Source organism: Giraffa tippelskirchi, chromosome 5 (assembly GCF_054371585.1).
Source record: "Giraffa tippelskirchi isolate mGirTip1 chromosome 5, T2T-mGirTip1v1.2.pri, whole genome shotgun sequence".
NCBI lineage: Eukaryota > Metazoa > Chordata > Mammalia > Artiodactyla > Giraffidae > Giraffa > Giraffa tippelskirchi.
This window is the reverse complement of record NC_137279.1, coordinates 186,635,932-186,652,234: the sequence shown is the minus strand read 5'-3', so window position 1 is coordinate 186,652,234 and position 16,303 is coordinate 186,635,932. Positions and strand designations below refer to the sequence as shown.

General features: G+C 48.6%; 1 protein-coding gene across 1 annotated transcript in view; it reads right to left on the bottom strand.

Moving 5' to 3' along the window:
* The window catches only part of INPP5D (inositol polyphosphate-5-phosphatase D), a 135,642-nt gene that overhangs the window by 104,763 nt on the left and 14,576 nt on the right, over positions 1–16,303 (bottom strand). The window contains exon 2 of the mRNA XM_081491016.1: positions 12,366–12,429. Within this exon, the coding sequence (XP_081347142.1) occupies positions 12,366–12,429 (64 nt within the window). The remainder of the gene's footprint in view (positions 1–12,365; positions 12,430–16,303) is intronic.

Below are 16,303 nucleotides of genomic sequence, written 5' to 3'. Positions count from 1 at the left end.
CTCCTAGGCAACATTCCCAATAACTTTCTTTACATAAAAAAAATTGAGACATGATTGCCATATAATATTATATTAGATTCAGGTGTATACAATTGTATATATTGACAAATGATTGCCACAGTATGTCACGGTAACTTCTATTGCTGCACATAGCTACATTTTCTTTTCTTACAGTGAGAAATTTTAAGATATACTCTCTCAGCGACTTTCAAACATACAGTTATTAACCATAGTCGCCATGTTGTCCATTGCACCCACAGGACTTATTTATCTTTTCTTTGACTTCACTGGCCCTTTGTTGTGGCCCAGGTCTTAGTTGCCCCACGGCATGTGGGATCTTAGTCCCCCGACCAGGGATTGAACCTCCATCCCCTGCACTGGAAGGCAGATTCTTAATCACTGGACCACCAGGGAAGTCCCCTTATTTGTCTTATAACTGGAGGTTTGCACCTTTTGATTACTTTCATTTTAAGACTCACAGCACACTTAAAATTGTGTACCATTCACTCTAGCTGACCAGGCGTGATACTGTTATTGCCAAATTTTTGCAAATTTTTTCTCTCCCAAATATCATAGGACCGTTGACATTTAAAGATCGCCTCAGTGAGTGCTCAAAGTGCTTCACATAAGGTCCTTAAGACTATTTTTGAGATACCAAATATATTACAGTTTCTAAAGTTAAATTTCAGAGAAACGCATTTACAGTGACAGTTTCCCAGAAGCAGCAAGGCCACGTTTCAACGTCAACGTCAGGGGATTTTATTTCTGTTTCATATTTCAGTTTGAACTTCCTTACCCTTCTTGTGACTTTCCTAAGAGAAAAAGCAGAGGCAACAAATGTTGATCTGCAGGAATCCTTCATACAGAAAAAAGAAGACTTAGTCCAGAGAGTAATTTTGTGGTTCCTGCCTGGCCGAGTGAAAACCACCCAGATTTCAAGCTGCGTACGTTGAAAATCTACTTATATCTCCATTTCTTTCAGGACATGCTGCTTTATTTATTTTTCTGCTTCTTGCTGTGTAACCATTTTCATCATGGGGTCCAAATCTGTTCACTCATACCAGCAGGAATAAACACTTTGAGGTGCAAAGCGAGGGGTGGGGCTCAGGGGTGCAGAGGTCTGGGTGTGCAGTGGGGATGTGTCCTGGGCCATCTGGGGGCCAGAGACTGTCCCAGACGTGGGGCTCTGTGATTGGCTCAGTCCATCTCAAGATTGAGGAGGGGGTGGGCGATGGGGAAAGAAGGGGTGCCATGGGAGTGTCTGAGCCCTCCTCCAGTATGCAAAGTTCACCTTCAAAATAGCCATTTCCCTCTGACACACACAGTGCAGGAAGCTCTCATCTTCTTTACTGTTTCCATTTCCCCTTTTCTCTCACCCTCAGCAAAGGTCCTGTGTTTAAGAGACTGCCCGATTTAAACTCCCCTCCTCCAAGAACTGAGCCGCTGTTCATCTCTTGGCACTGCTTGGATACAGCTGTATTTATAGCTGTACAAGCTCATCGATACGTGAAGAACCTGGACTAATCATTATCTTTCAAAAGCCATCATGGTCCCAGTGGTCCTGGGTACAGGCACATCCTCCCTTTCCCCATTGCTGGGAGCTTAGGAGGGATATTTTTAGCTTTAATTACATATCCCCGAGATGCTTTCCTTTCCAGCTTGCTTTTCTTTGTGTGAAACTCTCGAGGTACTCTGAGGGAGACAGAAATGACAGCTGGCAGACAAGCTCTGTGTCCTTAGCCTGGGAGTCAGCTTGCAGAGGAGCTGCCTTGGGGCAGATGAAGCCTGGGGCAGCTCCTGATTAACTCTGCAGCCCACCCCCAAACTCCCCCGCTGCCTTTACTTCTTCCCAGACCCGTCCTGGCACACCACTGCACCCCTGCATGTAGGCAGAGCAGATTATGAAACAGCGGCACCCATCACTCCCTTCTCTCTGCGGATGTCCTGGTTATAGGAGGAGTCATAGAATTCTAGAGCTCGCAGGCACTTGGAGGTCTCTAGTCCACACCCTTCCTTTTACAGGTGAAGAAATGGAAGACATTCCTCTCTCACTCTTATATTTACGCCTTGTTCAAGCTTTTAGCAAATACTTCAGAGGCTCAGATGGTAAAGAATCTGCCTGCAATGCAGGAGACCCAGGTTCCATCCCTGGGTTGGGAAGATCCCCTGGAGAAGGGAATGGCTACCCACTCCAGTAGTCTTGCCTGAAGAATTCCATGGACAGAGGAGCCTAATTCCATGAGGTTGCTAATAATCAGACACCACTGAGTGACTCACAGTACTGAGCCCTACTCTGTGCCAGGCATTCTCCTAGAGGTTACAGATACAGGTGTGAGCAAGACAGACAAGGTCATAGCTCCCCTGGGTCTTCCATCCTCACAGTGGAGACAGATGAGAGATGAGTGGGTCAATAAATCACAAAGAGTGTCACTGTGGGAGCTAGAACCACAGCTCCTCAGTTGGCCCATGTCCCAGTGCCTGGAACCGATGACGGTGTTTTGTTACATGGTGTTGGAGAATTAAGATGCAGAGGGAATTAAAGTTATCTTGAGTTATTTAGGTGGCACAATCCAATCCCAAGGGTCTTCATAAGGTAAAGAGGGAGGTTGGAGAGTCAGACCCAGAGAGGTGGCATGGTGACAAAGCGTAACTGGCCATCCCTGGCTTTGACAATGGAGAAATGGGCCATGAGCCAAGGATCACAGCTCTGCTAACTCCATGTCTGTAGCTCAGTGAGACCCATTTCAGACTTCCAACCCTCAGAACTGTAAGATCATATATCTGTATTGTTTTTAAGCTACTACATTTATGGTAATTTGTTACAGCGGCAATAGGAACTAATCCCTTTGCAGACAATGATAAGGGTTATAAAGAAAAACAAAACAGGAGTATAATGAGGGCATGACTTTAGATGAGGAGACCTGGACTAACATTGGGGCAGTCAGCTGTGTGGTGATGACAGGGGACAGAGTCTGAGGCAGAGGCCAGGGCAAGTGCAAAGATCCTGGGGCAGGGAAGAGCTTTGGCAGGACTGACTATCCGCTCAACACCTTTCCAGGAGAGAGAGGCATTTTATTGTCTTGTATCTGGAGCAGCCACTGGTTTTTGTTGCAGACTTCTGAGTAACCTTTAGATCTGTTCGTTTAAATGCCTGGTCTCCCTCTTTAAGGCCTGGCACTGTGTCTTCTCCTGGTGCCAATATGAGGTGCTAAGGCCTCTTCATGGGATCCTAACAGTTTACATTTGCCAGAGTCATTGGATTTGGGGAAACACATGTCTCCAAGACTTTAGAACCTTCCCCCCAAGTCATGAGGAAGCACTAATATTATGGAAAGACAGGAGAACACTCTGATTACCATCAGCCGCCTGGAATTTTTTGACTTGGACAGTCAGGAGCAGATGAAATGAAGGGACTTTGGGAACTTCCTACTTAACCTCTTCTGGCAAATCCTTTGGTAAAAAACGACTAAGCGATGACCTACTAATTAATTTAATATTGAGTGGGGTGAGAAATTTGGATTTTTCTATCTTGGTTGCTCAAAATGGGGCACATCTCTGCTAAGAACCAGGCGAGGGCATTAGGGTTAACCTCGAAAGATTTCTTGAGCACTGAGTGGGAAATTGGGGCACCATCTTTCAAGCCAGGTGCAGTTGGGCCTTCCATTTGGCCAGTGGTCACGAAGACTGCCCTGGGCCAGGCTCCGGGGCAGACACAGAGACGAATGAGACCCTCACTGCGTTCCCGAGGCACCCATTGTCCCCTGTGGGAGGCTGCCACAGGGCTGAGTACCACCCCACATGGCAAGGGCGTGGTAGTGGGAAGATGGCAAGTACTGAGGGAACATAGCCAGAGGGAGGTGATTTGGGGGAAGGATTGGCTGGGCTGTTTGCTTCCTCCAATTTAAGGGGAGCTCCTTTTGCTGTAGAAGGTTCCCCAAACACCTCTACTGAATCTACAAACCTGGGGTTCAGGGTGTCATCTTGCTAAGTGCCATGGATCTCCAGACTGAATGTTCCGTGCAGGCAGAGACTGGGTTTGTGAGGCTGACTGTTGGACCTCTTGTGCCCAGCTATTATTTGTTGAATGAATGAGTGGATGAATGAATGGCTGTGTGGAGTCTCAGCTAAGTCATTCTGGAACATGACCACTCAGCTTAAGAGCAGGGTCATTTTGAACCTCATTCAAGAAGGTTAATGGCTCAAACGCTACACAACTCACAGCTGGTTCCGTAGCTGGGGCCAACTTTCTGTGGTTGGGAAAGCAAAAGCCAGTAGACATGGCGGCAGCTTGAGATTTAATCTGGTGCTCACCTTCCAGCCAGGGGGCCTCACTGGAACACAGAACCTGCCCAAGATGCAGAGGCAATCGACCACGACATGAAAAATCAATGCCAAGTCAGTAAATACAGCGGATAGTATGGACCCAATTAAGAATGACAACAGCAGCGAGGGCAAAACAAGTCCTGATTTTAAATGAAATAGGCTTTCTATATGTTTAAGGGTGGCAGCAGAATTAATTCACTCAGTAAATATCTAGTGGGGGCTCCCCCGGTGGCTCAGTGATGAAGAATCTGCCAGAAATGCAGAAGATGTGGGCTCAATTCCTGGGTCAGGAAGATTCCCTGAAGAAAATGGCAAATGGTATTCTTGCCTGGGAAATCCCATGGACAGATAAGCCTGGTCCATGGGGTTGCAAAAGAGTCAGACATGACTTAGCAACTAAATAACAACAACAAATATCTATTAAATGCACACTAGATGCCAGGGACAGCTCTAAGAGAAATAATGAATAAATCAAGCAATAAGTATATAAAGTTAGGTACTTACAAGTGCCATGAAGAAGATAAAGCAGGGTAAGGGGTTTGAGAGCCATAGGTGGGGGGCAGGAGGCAGGTTGATCTTTCAATGGAGTAATCAGCAATTATTTTCTTAGAGGAAAGACTCTTTTCTGTTGGATAGCTCTGAGTAGCCTCTTACATGTACTAAGGTTAGACCCAGAATCTGATCTTGACAGTGAAGTTAGAGAAGACACTAAACCATTCCGCAAGAAGCAAGTAATTGCTAAAATATTGATTGGTTTTTGTGCTTTTTCTGGTTAGAGTCGGAGACAGGGGTATCAAATGCCCTAGGATATGAGGTGTGGAGACAAGTGGCCTGAGGATCTGGCTGGGTGGGAGTGGTCCTAGCAACATGGGTCAGGCCACGGCTGAAAACAGGAGAGACAGAGGATACACATGTCAGACCACAGTTTGTGAGATTCTGGTGCAGTGAAACCTGATGCTCAATTTAAATGTCTCTTTTTCTCCTTTGAAATTCCCCCAGAATAGTCCAAACATTTGCATATTAAGGTACATTTAGCTGCACGTAACAGAAAACCCAATTTAACTACTGTACTTGAACCAAAAGGAATTAACTATCTCACAAACAAGAAGTCTAGAGGCCAAGCAATAACCAGGCTGCTTAACCCTGTTCAGTTAATTCAAAGGCATCATTGAAGACCCAGGTTCATTTCATCTTTCTGGTCTGTCCTCTGCATACTGGCCTCACTTTCCAGTTACTTCCCCTCTTGGTTGCAAGATGGCAGCAGCAACTCCAGCAATCACATCCTACAACAGCTTCCAATGGTAGAAAATGGACACTTTCATCCTATGTCTCCTTCTAAGACAAATAAACCTTTACCAGAAGCCCTGTGGAACACTTCCCATCACATCTCATTGATTACTATTGCATCATATTCCTATCAATTACATTACATTACAATATTCCTGAATATTCATTGGAAGGACTGATGCTGAAGCTGAAGCTCCAATGCTTTGGCCACCTGATGCAAAGAACTGACTCATTAGAAAAGACCCTAGGAAAAGAAAGATTGAAGGCAGAAGGAGAAGCGGACGACAGGGGATGAGATGGTTGGATGACATCAACGACTCAATGGACATGAGTTTGAGCAAGCTCCAGGAGATGGTGAAGGACAGGGAAGCCTGGCGTGCTGCAGTCCATGCGGTCACAAAGAGTCGGACACGACTGAGCGATTGAACAACAGCAACAGCTACAATATTCCTGTGCTTAAACCCACCAACCACAGCTAGTGTTGGCTCCCATGTGGGCTCTGCTTTGGACAACAAAGGAAAAATGGCCCACCTGGGGCAAGGTGGACCGGAAGGCTTAAAGCATGAGAAGCAGGGATAAGATGGCTAGAACGGGGAGGGGGAAAGGGTAGAGACAATCATTTGGAGGTAGAGAGGGCGGATAGAAACCAGAAGAGCTGGAGTCAACACTTACTAAAGATCAAACAGAAGAAAAGTCTTCCGACCCAAAGAAAGACCCAGGTTTGCAAAGCAAACAGGCTGAACACGTTGCAGGAACTATTGATGTGAGGAAAATGACGAGGGTGGTAAAGAATTCCCACCACCTTCAAAGTAGAAAATGAAAAATACTGGTTCCCTGGATTGGGACTGGTACCAGCTTGGCCTTGGATTATTGTATCTTAGTACACTTCGTATACTAAGTGTCTTTACAAATTTTTTTTTTCTTTTAATTTTTGGCCACACCGTGCTGCATGTGGGATCTTAGTTCCCTGACCAGGAATTGAAACTGCACCTCCTGCATGGGAAGCGTGGAGTCTGAACCACTGGACTACCAGGGAAGTCGGGTATACTAAGTTTCTGAAGACAGTAGAACACCACCTCTATAGAATTTTGAGGGAAAATTTGGTCCCCAAGAATTTCATCTTCATCAGATTTCCTTTTGAATCTGATGGCAACTGAAAAATGTTTCGAGATATTCAGAAGCTTGGGAAACAGACCTGTCCTTGTTCTTCAGCAGATTACACTAAAATGAAATGAAACAAAATTAGATTAAAATGCAGGCTTCTAGAATGTGGCCGTCACAGCCTGAAGGGACTGCTTGGTTGCTGTGGACCCCACTGTGGGCCCCGCTGTGGACCACATGGCCGCCAAGTCCTGCAAGGCGGCCCCGTATGCATGGCTTCTGCAGCCCGTGTGTCTTCTGCTCCTCTTGTGCAATGTCAGGAAGTCTGTTTTCGAGCCACATCCTTCACCCAGCGGCTCAGACGGAATCTTTTACTTCACTTGGTGACCACTCAGAACAATAACAGCTGCCACCCTCTTCCTGAGCTAAACAACAATGGCTCAACCGTCAAACCTTCCGGACACTTGTGACGGAACGGCTTTTAGAAAGTTGTTTTGTTTTTTTTCTCTCTCTGCAAAAGCCACACTGACCAGAGCAACGTGACGGTCACTGTCAGGGACCAGGAACTGAGTCATGAGTCTGTCGCCCGAACTGCTCAAGCCACTGGGGTTTTCTTCTAAATGGGGGAAAGAAGACTTGGAGACTATGAGGCAGATGGCTTCAAATTCCCTCTTCACCCAAAGTTGCCTTAAAACTCGAGTCTGTGTGCCTGTCTTGACTTCGACACTCACCAGCCAGTGTAGAATCTCAACCACAAGAAAAGACTGGAAGTTTGCAGCAAACGTCACCTTGACGGGGGACCAGGGGAGGCTTTTATTTTCTCCTTTATTCTTCTGGATAGGAAGGATGTCAGAAAAGCGGCAAGGGTGGGAGGGTCGTAGGATGGAGCTCTAGGGCCCCATGTACTTGAACTATAACATCGGGCTGTTTATGTGCCAGCCTTGGGGCCTCACCTCAGTGCTGATCCAGCTGACCCCTCAGGACTGCTCGCCCTGCCTCGAGCTTGGCCTTGATGTCCCTGGGAGGAAGGTCATTGCAAAAGCCCTCGGGAACCCCACAGCTCACACTGGAGTCAGCGCTCCTCCTGGGAGGGCCACTTCCCTTTCCATGTTGGGGCGGGAGTCAGGGCCTTACAAGAAACACACTCTCTTGGTGTGGGAAACAGGGCTGAGGGATCGGCCCTCAGAGCCCTGCCCACCCTCAGCACCAGCAGCTCAGCCTCCAGTCTGGAAGGTTCCCAGGCTCAAGAACAACAGCTTAAATCCACGGGCTGCTGGGGACGCTATGGAAACCCTCAGCCCCAGGAGCCGAGCTGAGGGCACCTGATAGCCACAAACTGGCCCCCTTCCCACTGCCCCTGAGCACTGCCTAGAACCTTTTAGAACTTCTAGTCTCCCTTCCCCTCCCCTTCTCCGCTGCCTCTGGGCCTCACGTCTGTTTCCCTCTTTTTTTTTTTTTCTATCAGAACTGCCCCCTGTCACTCATCTCTACCCCTCCCTCTTTCTTCTTTCACTTTTTCTTCCTCCCTCTTATTTATTTTTTGTTTTCTTTTCGTTTTTTGGCAAGCGTCTGGGACCCTTGTCCCTAGCCAGGAGTCGAACCCACAACCCCTTGGAAGCAGAGTCCTAACCACTGGACCACCAGGGACGTCCCTTCCTCCCTCTTATCTTTCTCTTTGCCTGTCTCCCTTTTTCCTCTTTCACTTGTTCCTTCTTTCCTCTCTCTTCATTTCTCCTTCTCTCTCCATCCCATTTCCTGCCTTCTTCCCTCCTCCCTCATCTGAACTCAAGGTAGAACCGACTTAACACTGGTTCACAGGTGTCCTTGTCTTGTTCGAGGTCTGTTTCTCTCAAAGCAAATCGAGACTTTAAAGCCATGACGTTGGCTCCCCTTCCCCTACACCTCCTCCCACCCTGCCACTGACCACTCCCCCTGGCTGGGTATTTTACCTGCAGTCTGGGAGGCCTGGGTGTGAGCCCCACTGTACGGCAGAGTCACACCCATGCCCGAGACCACACAGCTGGCACAAGCTTGACTTGACCCAGCTGGGAACTGGTGGTTGGCTTGCCTTCCAGGTGCCTCAACTGATTTACTGCAAAGGCCACATGTCATCTCTGATCAATTATTATCTACAACCGTGGAAGGAAAGGCGGCCTCTCCCTCTGAGAGGTTCCATCTCCCTGGCTCCCTGTCCTCCTGGGACAGAATCCGTCCTTCTCTAAGGCGTTCAATGCCCAGCCGGGTTTGGACACACTTTCTGGGGTCGAAAAATAGAAGGCTTAGCCAGGCAGGTCTGGAGACTGGGCGTGATGCCCCACTGCTGTGGGGCTCAGCGACCTCCATCCTTTAAAGCGTCGGGGTTGAATGAAATTACAGCTTACACGCTTCCCTCCCATCTCTGATTTTTTGTAAGTCTGGGAACGGTGGAGTGAGAATTGAGTCCCCGAGGGTCAGGCTCGCTCCTCTCCCTGAGCTATCTGCGGACCATCACTCGGCCGACTTCACGACGTTGGCAAGGAACAGACAGAGCGGCTCCTTTGGTTTTGACAAAGAGCGGGAGGCCCCGGGTGAGACAGCTAAGGCGATTAGAATAAGATGAAAGTCTTTGCTGCTTCACTTGGCAATGTTTCAGGCCAGATCTTATTTGGGGAGCCTTCTATTCTGGGGGCACCCAACAGACTCAGGTGTAAGGAATGAGTTATTTAGAAACTGTGGCTAAGCTCAGAAAAGAATATGAGGTTTTTGCCTCAACATGAAAAGAGGAACTGGAGTTAAATTAAGCCCTGATCGGTAAGTACTGAAGCTCCGACAACCCCGGGACTTGGCCTGACTGTGCACGCGGTTTAACCAGCAAATCGTGCACAACTGCTCTGATCGTCTTGTGCACTGTTGGGTTTTTGCAGGAAGGCGTATCCTTAGGAGGGGAAATGGCCCAGGCTGCCTCGGCACCCCCAGCTCCCTGTACCCTGGTTACCTGGTCTTGGCCACTAAGGAGGTCCCAAGCCCAGTGCCCGGGTTGGGGACAGATACGTCCAGCAGGGCCCAGTTCTTCTATGAAATCTGCCTGGCTGTCACCCTGACGTAGGCCTCAGGTAATGATGCCTCATCCCCACAACTCTACCCGTTGTCCGAGCCATGGGTGGGCCCCTGCTCCAAGACAGAGGATTGCAGAGAAAGCTGTTGATGGCCAAGCCGACCAGGTTCCCTCTCGGGACTGGCAACTCAGTAATGAGACTGTTGGTGGGAGCAGGGCAGACTCACCAAGAGGGGCTAAGAAAGGGGCCCCTTGCAGAGAAAGCCGTTGATGGCCAAGCCAACCAGTTTCCCTCTCAGGACTGCAACTCAGTAGTGACCCTGTTGGTGGGAGCAGGGCAGACCCCCCAAGAGGGGCTGAGTTGTGGCAGGTAGCACCTGGACAGCAGGGCCCCAAGCCCTTCCAGTCCCAGGCCCCAGCCTTCTCCCTCCTTGCTGTGTGCATCTCCCCCAGGGCTGCCCACACTCCTGGCACGCGTTAGCCAAAGTGATTCTCTGTTCTTTTCGACCCCCACAGCCTGGTGAGGCCCCAGGTTTGGAAGCTGCTGCAGGACTGGCAGCTGTTCCCTGGAAAACGTGATGTCATGGCAGCAAGGAGTGATGGCGAGAGGGTCCAGACCTGGGTGCAACGTAAGACGGTTACAAGCCGTGAGTGCAAACTCTGTACAAGAAGCCACAGTCGGGCCTTTTCCAGCTTACGACCTAGTCATACTTAAAGTCTTCTTCCCTTTGAAGGAATAAAAGAAACCACAAGGGGAAAAAAGATCAAAAGCCCCAACTAACTTTTAACTTGAGAGTTTAAACTCCTTTCAGCAAACCGCCAATCAAGGACACCAACCTCTGTAGGAAAGTTCACACAGTCCTAGACTTGGGGAAAATTCAAGGCCATTGAGCCCCACCAGCCCCCCAGGCAGGCCTCCCCTCGGGTAGTCTTGTCCCTGACAGGTGAGGAGCCCACAAAAAGGCCAACATCCCAATTATGGGCAGCTGCGTAGTCTTGAAAAGACTGTCTATAGTATTAGGGTACCAACATGTGTTCCTAGTGACAAGGCCAAGACATGGGGGCATCCCAGACTATCCAAGAACATTCAAACGGGTGTTCTTTAGATACCACTGCAGATACACGTGTGGGAAGGACCAATAAGCCAGAAGCTACACTCAGCCTGACCTGTGTGTGTGTGTGTGAGAGCGCACTCAGTTGTGTCCTACTCTTTGTGGTCCCACGAGTCCCAGGGACCTGCCTGTTGTCCAGTTCAGTCTGTCCCACTGCCTCCTGAGTATGTGTTGAGTCACTTCAGCCATATCCAACTCTGTGCGACCCCATGGACTGTAGCCTGCCAGGCTTCTCTGTCCATGGGGATTCTCCAGACAAGAATACTGGAGCGGGTTGCCATGCCCTTCTCCAGGGGATCTTCCAAACCCAAGGATTGAACCCGGGTTTCCTGCATTGCAGGCAGATTCTTTATCGTCTGAGCCACCAGGGAAGCCCGTTGCATCCTAGTTCTGCACAAAATGCATTTATCTCCAGAATCAATGATTGCACGCCACCTCCCCCTTTCCACTTCTATTTTCTTTTCAACTAGACCCCGCACATCCTGTCACGGCTCCTCCATGACGTGGTGTCCCGACCCTCGTCTATCCTGGTCGCTCTGCTCGGCACGCGGGTGGGGCACTCCGCCTGTTGGTGCCCCTCACCAGGGGCCAGAGAGCTGAGTGTCACTCCTCTGCCCCCACTGGCAGGAGCTTCGCCTCCTTTATTTGGCCCACCCCCCTGCTGTCTTGGGGCAGCCAGATAAAAAGAGCTCCCCTGGCCTCAGCATCTCTGTTGTCATGCTTTGTGATCACACAACACCCGTGGGGCTTGTCGCACAAACCGTATGGAGGGTGGTTTTCCTGGACTTGGCACACCTGGTATGTCCTTCTTTAACCTTTTTTTCCTTCTCTCTCTCTTTTTTTTTTGGCCAAGTTTCACAGCTTGTGTTTCAGGATCTTAGTTCCCTGACCAAGTATGGAACCTGGGTCCACAGCAATGAAAGTGCCAAGTCCCAACCACAGGACCGCCAGAGAAATCCCTCTTTAACCTTTAGAATGCAGGTTTTACGTGTTTGGACTTTCCATGGGGAAATCAGATGTCGTGATGCCTTTGACAGAACAGGTCTCTATGAGTTGAAAGGTATTATTTCCTGCTCATCCTTAGGGCTGTCTTCTAGCTCCTCAAAATCTACAGTCTGCTGTCCCGCAAGCTCCCTCCCTTCTCTCCTTCACAGCCCACTTACTCTCTGCGGTGCATTTGAATGCACCGCAGAAAAGAATCAACAACCACAGTCACTTTTCTTCTGCATCTGAGCGAGCATCCTTCTTCCCGTTATTTCCCCTTCACACCCACGAACACAGACAGTGTCTGTGGCGCCTGCTCCATCACGCCCCGGGGGGCAGGCCCCTTTGCAGGGTCACTGTCTGCCTGCTGAGCGACCCCAGCCAGGGTCCTCTAGGAGAAAGACAGACTCAGGCAAGCCCCACATCTAGGCTGCCTCGGACACCTGGTTTCTTCCTTCCTTCCTCTTTTGCTGCCAGTATAGGCTCCAGTCAAGGTCATGTTTTGAGGTTTCTAAACGACTTACCTGAACAGTGAATTTATCATCTTCATTGGGCAGAATCCTGTAAGTGTAAACACAGTTCCGGTACCTGAAACAGACCAAGTGCTGAGTTAGAACCTATACGTTCCTTTTTCTGGATGTTGCGGGGCCTGGGGCACCTCTTGCCCCCTCCTGCCCGACCCCCCAGCACTCAGGAGCCTCAGGGGAAGGTGGTGGGGTCCCTGGGATGTGGTTTACTTTGGTGCTTGACAGCTGTGTGGGCTGATCTAAAGGGGTTCTCCACCTGAAAGGGCTTCCTCAACCTTTGGGCTGTCCTGTTGGCCGAACAAAATGGAGCCAGAGGAGGTGTTTGAAGAAGGAATGAGACCCCAGTGGGGTTGAGCACAGTGGGAGCATGCCAAGTGGGAGGTGGGCACAGCCACAGAGGGGCCTCGCTGGCCAGGGTGAGGCTCATGCAGCTTTGGGTGGAAGTCCCCCACCCTCTGTGGCTGCTTCCCTGGGAGACTTTGCCCCATGGGTTCATTCTCCCGAAGGCCAGCCACGATTCCTTCAGGAACCTGGATTTTCCCAGAAGCCATAGGCTGAGCCTCAGGGTAGCTTCCAGCACAGAAGTGCAAGGAATCCCAGATTCTCTTTCTCGAGGCTCAGCCTTCCTCTGGTCCGGAGGACTCCGACACGGGAGGGAAGGAGAGCCACTTTTCTCCTTCCTAAAAGCGTTGAGAGGAAGGGGGGCCCATGGGTGGGTGGTCCAGCTGGGGCAGCCAGCCCACAGACAGCCAGGTGGCAGTAGGCGGCCGTGGAGTTCCCCTGGCTTGGTTGCTGAGGCCACAGGCATAAGGAATTTGGGAGACATCACTTGGGTCTTACACTCTCAGTTGAAATGGCTATTCTATCCTCTCACCCATAATCTCCCATCCCCACTTCCCCCACATGGGATTCTCACGGACCCTGAAAACTTGCTCACTCCTCTAGACCCCCAGGCGGCATTACACTCCGGCTCACAGAGGCTCATGTTGTTTCTATGATCAAAGTGATGCTTCAGTTCAAAGCGGACATTCATTTAACCCCTCCTACGTGCCCAGCACTCAACATTTATGTGTTATTGTTTAACTAGATTTTGAAGTCATATATTAGTTAAGAAAATGTAAAACCACTCAGAAAGATATAAAATGAAAAAAAAATGTATCCTTCCCCAGTCCTGTGAATTCTTTGGAGCTCCTACTTCTTTTTCTAAATCATTCCAGAACATTTAAACATACACATAAATTTATGCATATCTTTTAAGTGCAAATAACATCATATTACATATGTTGTTCTGGAATTTTCTGCTTTTCATCAAAAAAAAAAATTATTAGCAGTCTGTCCAAGTATGTTCCAGCATGTGACCAGCTCATCATTTATTTGACTAGACCATGATGATGAACAGGTAGTTGTGTGTGTGTGTGTGTGTGTGTGTGTGTGCATGCGCGCGTGTGTGTGTGTGAGTCACTCAGTTGTGTCCAACTCTTGTGACCCTATGGACTGTAGCCCACCAGGCTCCTCTGTCCATGGAATTCTCCAGGCAAGAATATCAGAGTGGGTAGCCATTCTCTTCTCCAGGGGATTTTCCCCTACCCAGGGATCAAATCCAGGGCTCCTGTATTGCAGGCAGATTCTTCACCGTCTAAGTCACCAAGGAAGCCTGGACAGGTAGTTATTTGCGACTTTTCACTACTATAAATAGTGCTGCAGCAAACACCTCTGTTCTGACCTGTTGTGTACATTGGTGAATCCTCAGTAAAATCCTTTAGTTTCCCCCTCAGTAAAAAGGGGAGAATAATAACACAGCATCAACTTTTTGTGTAAGTTGAGCATTTAGACTAGTGCTCAAAACACACTAAACACTGCAAGTGCTGCCATTTGAGAGTGGTTGTGGATACCCTCTAGAAGGAGAACAGCTGGTCTGAGGGTTGCAGGCACTTTATATTTTGATAGAGAATAACAATTGCCTTCCAGTGAAATTGTCACATTGTGTCTCCTACTAACCTGTCTCTTACTAACTGGATATGAAAGTGTATATTTCCCCACACCCTGCCAACTGGCTGTTATCAGACATTTTAATCTTTTGCAAATTTGAGAGATGATGGCTGGCTTTAATTTGCCTTTCTTTATGAGGAAGGTTGAACATGTTCTCATAAGTTTTGCTATTTGTGCTTCTTTTTCTGTGAATTCCTTTTCATGTCTTTGGCTCACTTTTTTAAAAAAAATTCATCTTTTGCTTATTTAGTCGTAAGATTTTGATATATGCTACAATATATTTTGGAGTTATTTATTTTTTAACACTGTGTATTGATATTTTTCTTCTTAGCTGTGTAGAGGTTTTACAATTTTATGTGGTCCATCTTACAATTTTTAACGCCTTTTGAAACAATGAATGTTAAAATAAAGTTTTGGCGAATGTTTCAGGTGATTTCACTTCCACATGTCTCTTCATTTTGCATAGGAAAATTTCCTCTCTTCCTCTGACCCTTTTAATTCCCATCTTTCCCATTCCTGTCCTGTCTCCAGATCCTGAACTGACACCACAATAGGCTTATTTCAGAGATGGCCAGGATGAAGCTGTAATTCAGAATCACCTCACCTCCCAGAGATGTCCCCGGGGAAATGGGGAACGGTCCCAGACCCCTACCTCACTCCCCCAATCCCCACCGGCTGCAGCCTCAACCCCATTTGTAGAGCCAGCCAGGCAGACACCCCAGACAGTTGGAAGCCTGTTCTGCTCTTATCTTTCACAGCATGTTCTCATGACACTTCCTCCTGTAGATATGCAAATAAGGCCAGGGTGGAGAACCGCCTTTTATTTGGCTGAGGGCAGATAATTTATGGAAGAGGTGGAACAGGCCCCCAAACATCAGCTTGTAAACAGAAAGAAAGAACACAGTCACCAGGAGGGGCACACACAAAACGCACAGAACAGGAAGGCCCTTCAGTGAATCAAGTGTGGCAGACAAGCCTCTACCGCTTTTTCAAAGGTGTTCTAGAAACACTGAAACGGCTCCGTGTTACTCAAATGGATCAGAATAAAAGCTAGTACAGTAGAAGATACTTTCCCCTTAGATAGTTAACAGTCAGCATCTCCTATGCATGGGGGTGGGGGGAGCACATGTCATCCCTGGGGCCTAATCAGTGGTCTTCAAGGAAACACGTGAGCATCACCACCACCACACACCTGCCATGCACACCCTCTGGAGAGCGGTTGGTCCAAACTGGCTGCCACTGGGGGCTCTGCAGAGAGGTGGAGGTGGCCACTCCTCAGCCTCCCACACTCACCAGCAGCTGCACTTCACCCTGGTCCCATATGCTTGGCATGTACATATAGATGCATGTGCACATGCATAGACAGATACATAACATACTAATATACATATGTTGTTGTTTAGTTGCTAAGTCGTCTCTGACTCTTTATGATCCCATGGACTGTAGCACGCCAGGCTTCCCTGTCCTTCACTATCTCCTGGAGTTTGCTCAAATTTATGTCCACTGATGCTAGTCTAACCATCTTATCCTCTGCTGCCCCTTTCTCCTTTTGCCTTCAATCTTTTCCAGCACCAAGGTCTTTTCCAATGAGTCAGCTCTTCTCATCAAGTGGGTACATACACACATGCGTGCATGCGTGCTAAGTCACTTCAGTGGTTTCCAACTCTTTGCGACCTTATGGACTGATCCTGTCAAGCTCCTCTGTCCATGGGATTCTCCAGGCAAGAATACTGGAGTGGGTTGCCATGCCCTCCTCCAGGGGATCTTCCCGACCCAGGGATTGAACCCACGTTTCTTGCAGCTCCTGCATTGCAGGCAGATTTTTTACTGCTGAGCCACCAGGGAAGCCCACACAAACACATATACATCCACAGCATCTTACACATAGAGTGTTTACAGTGAAGATTCCACAAGTAAATCACCTTTGACAACCACTGCCCTGGAAC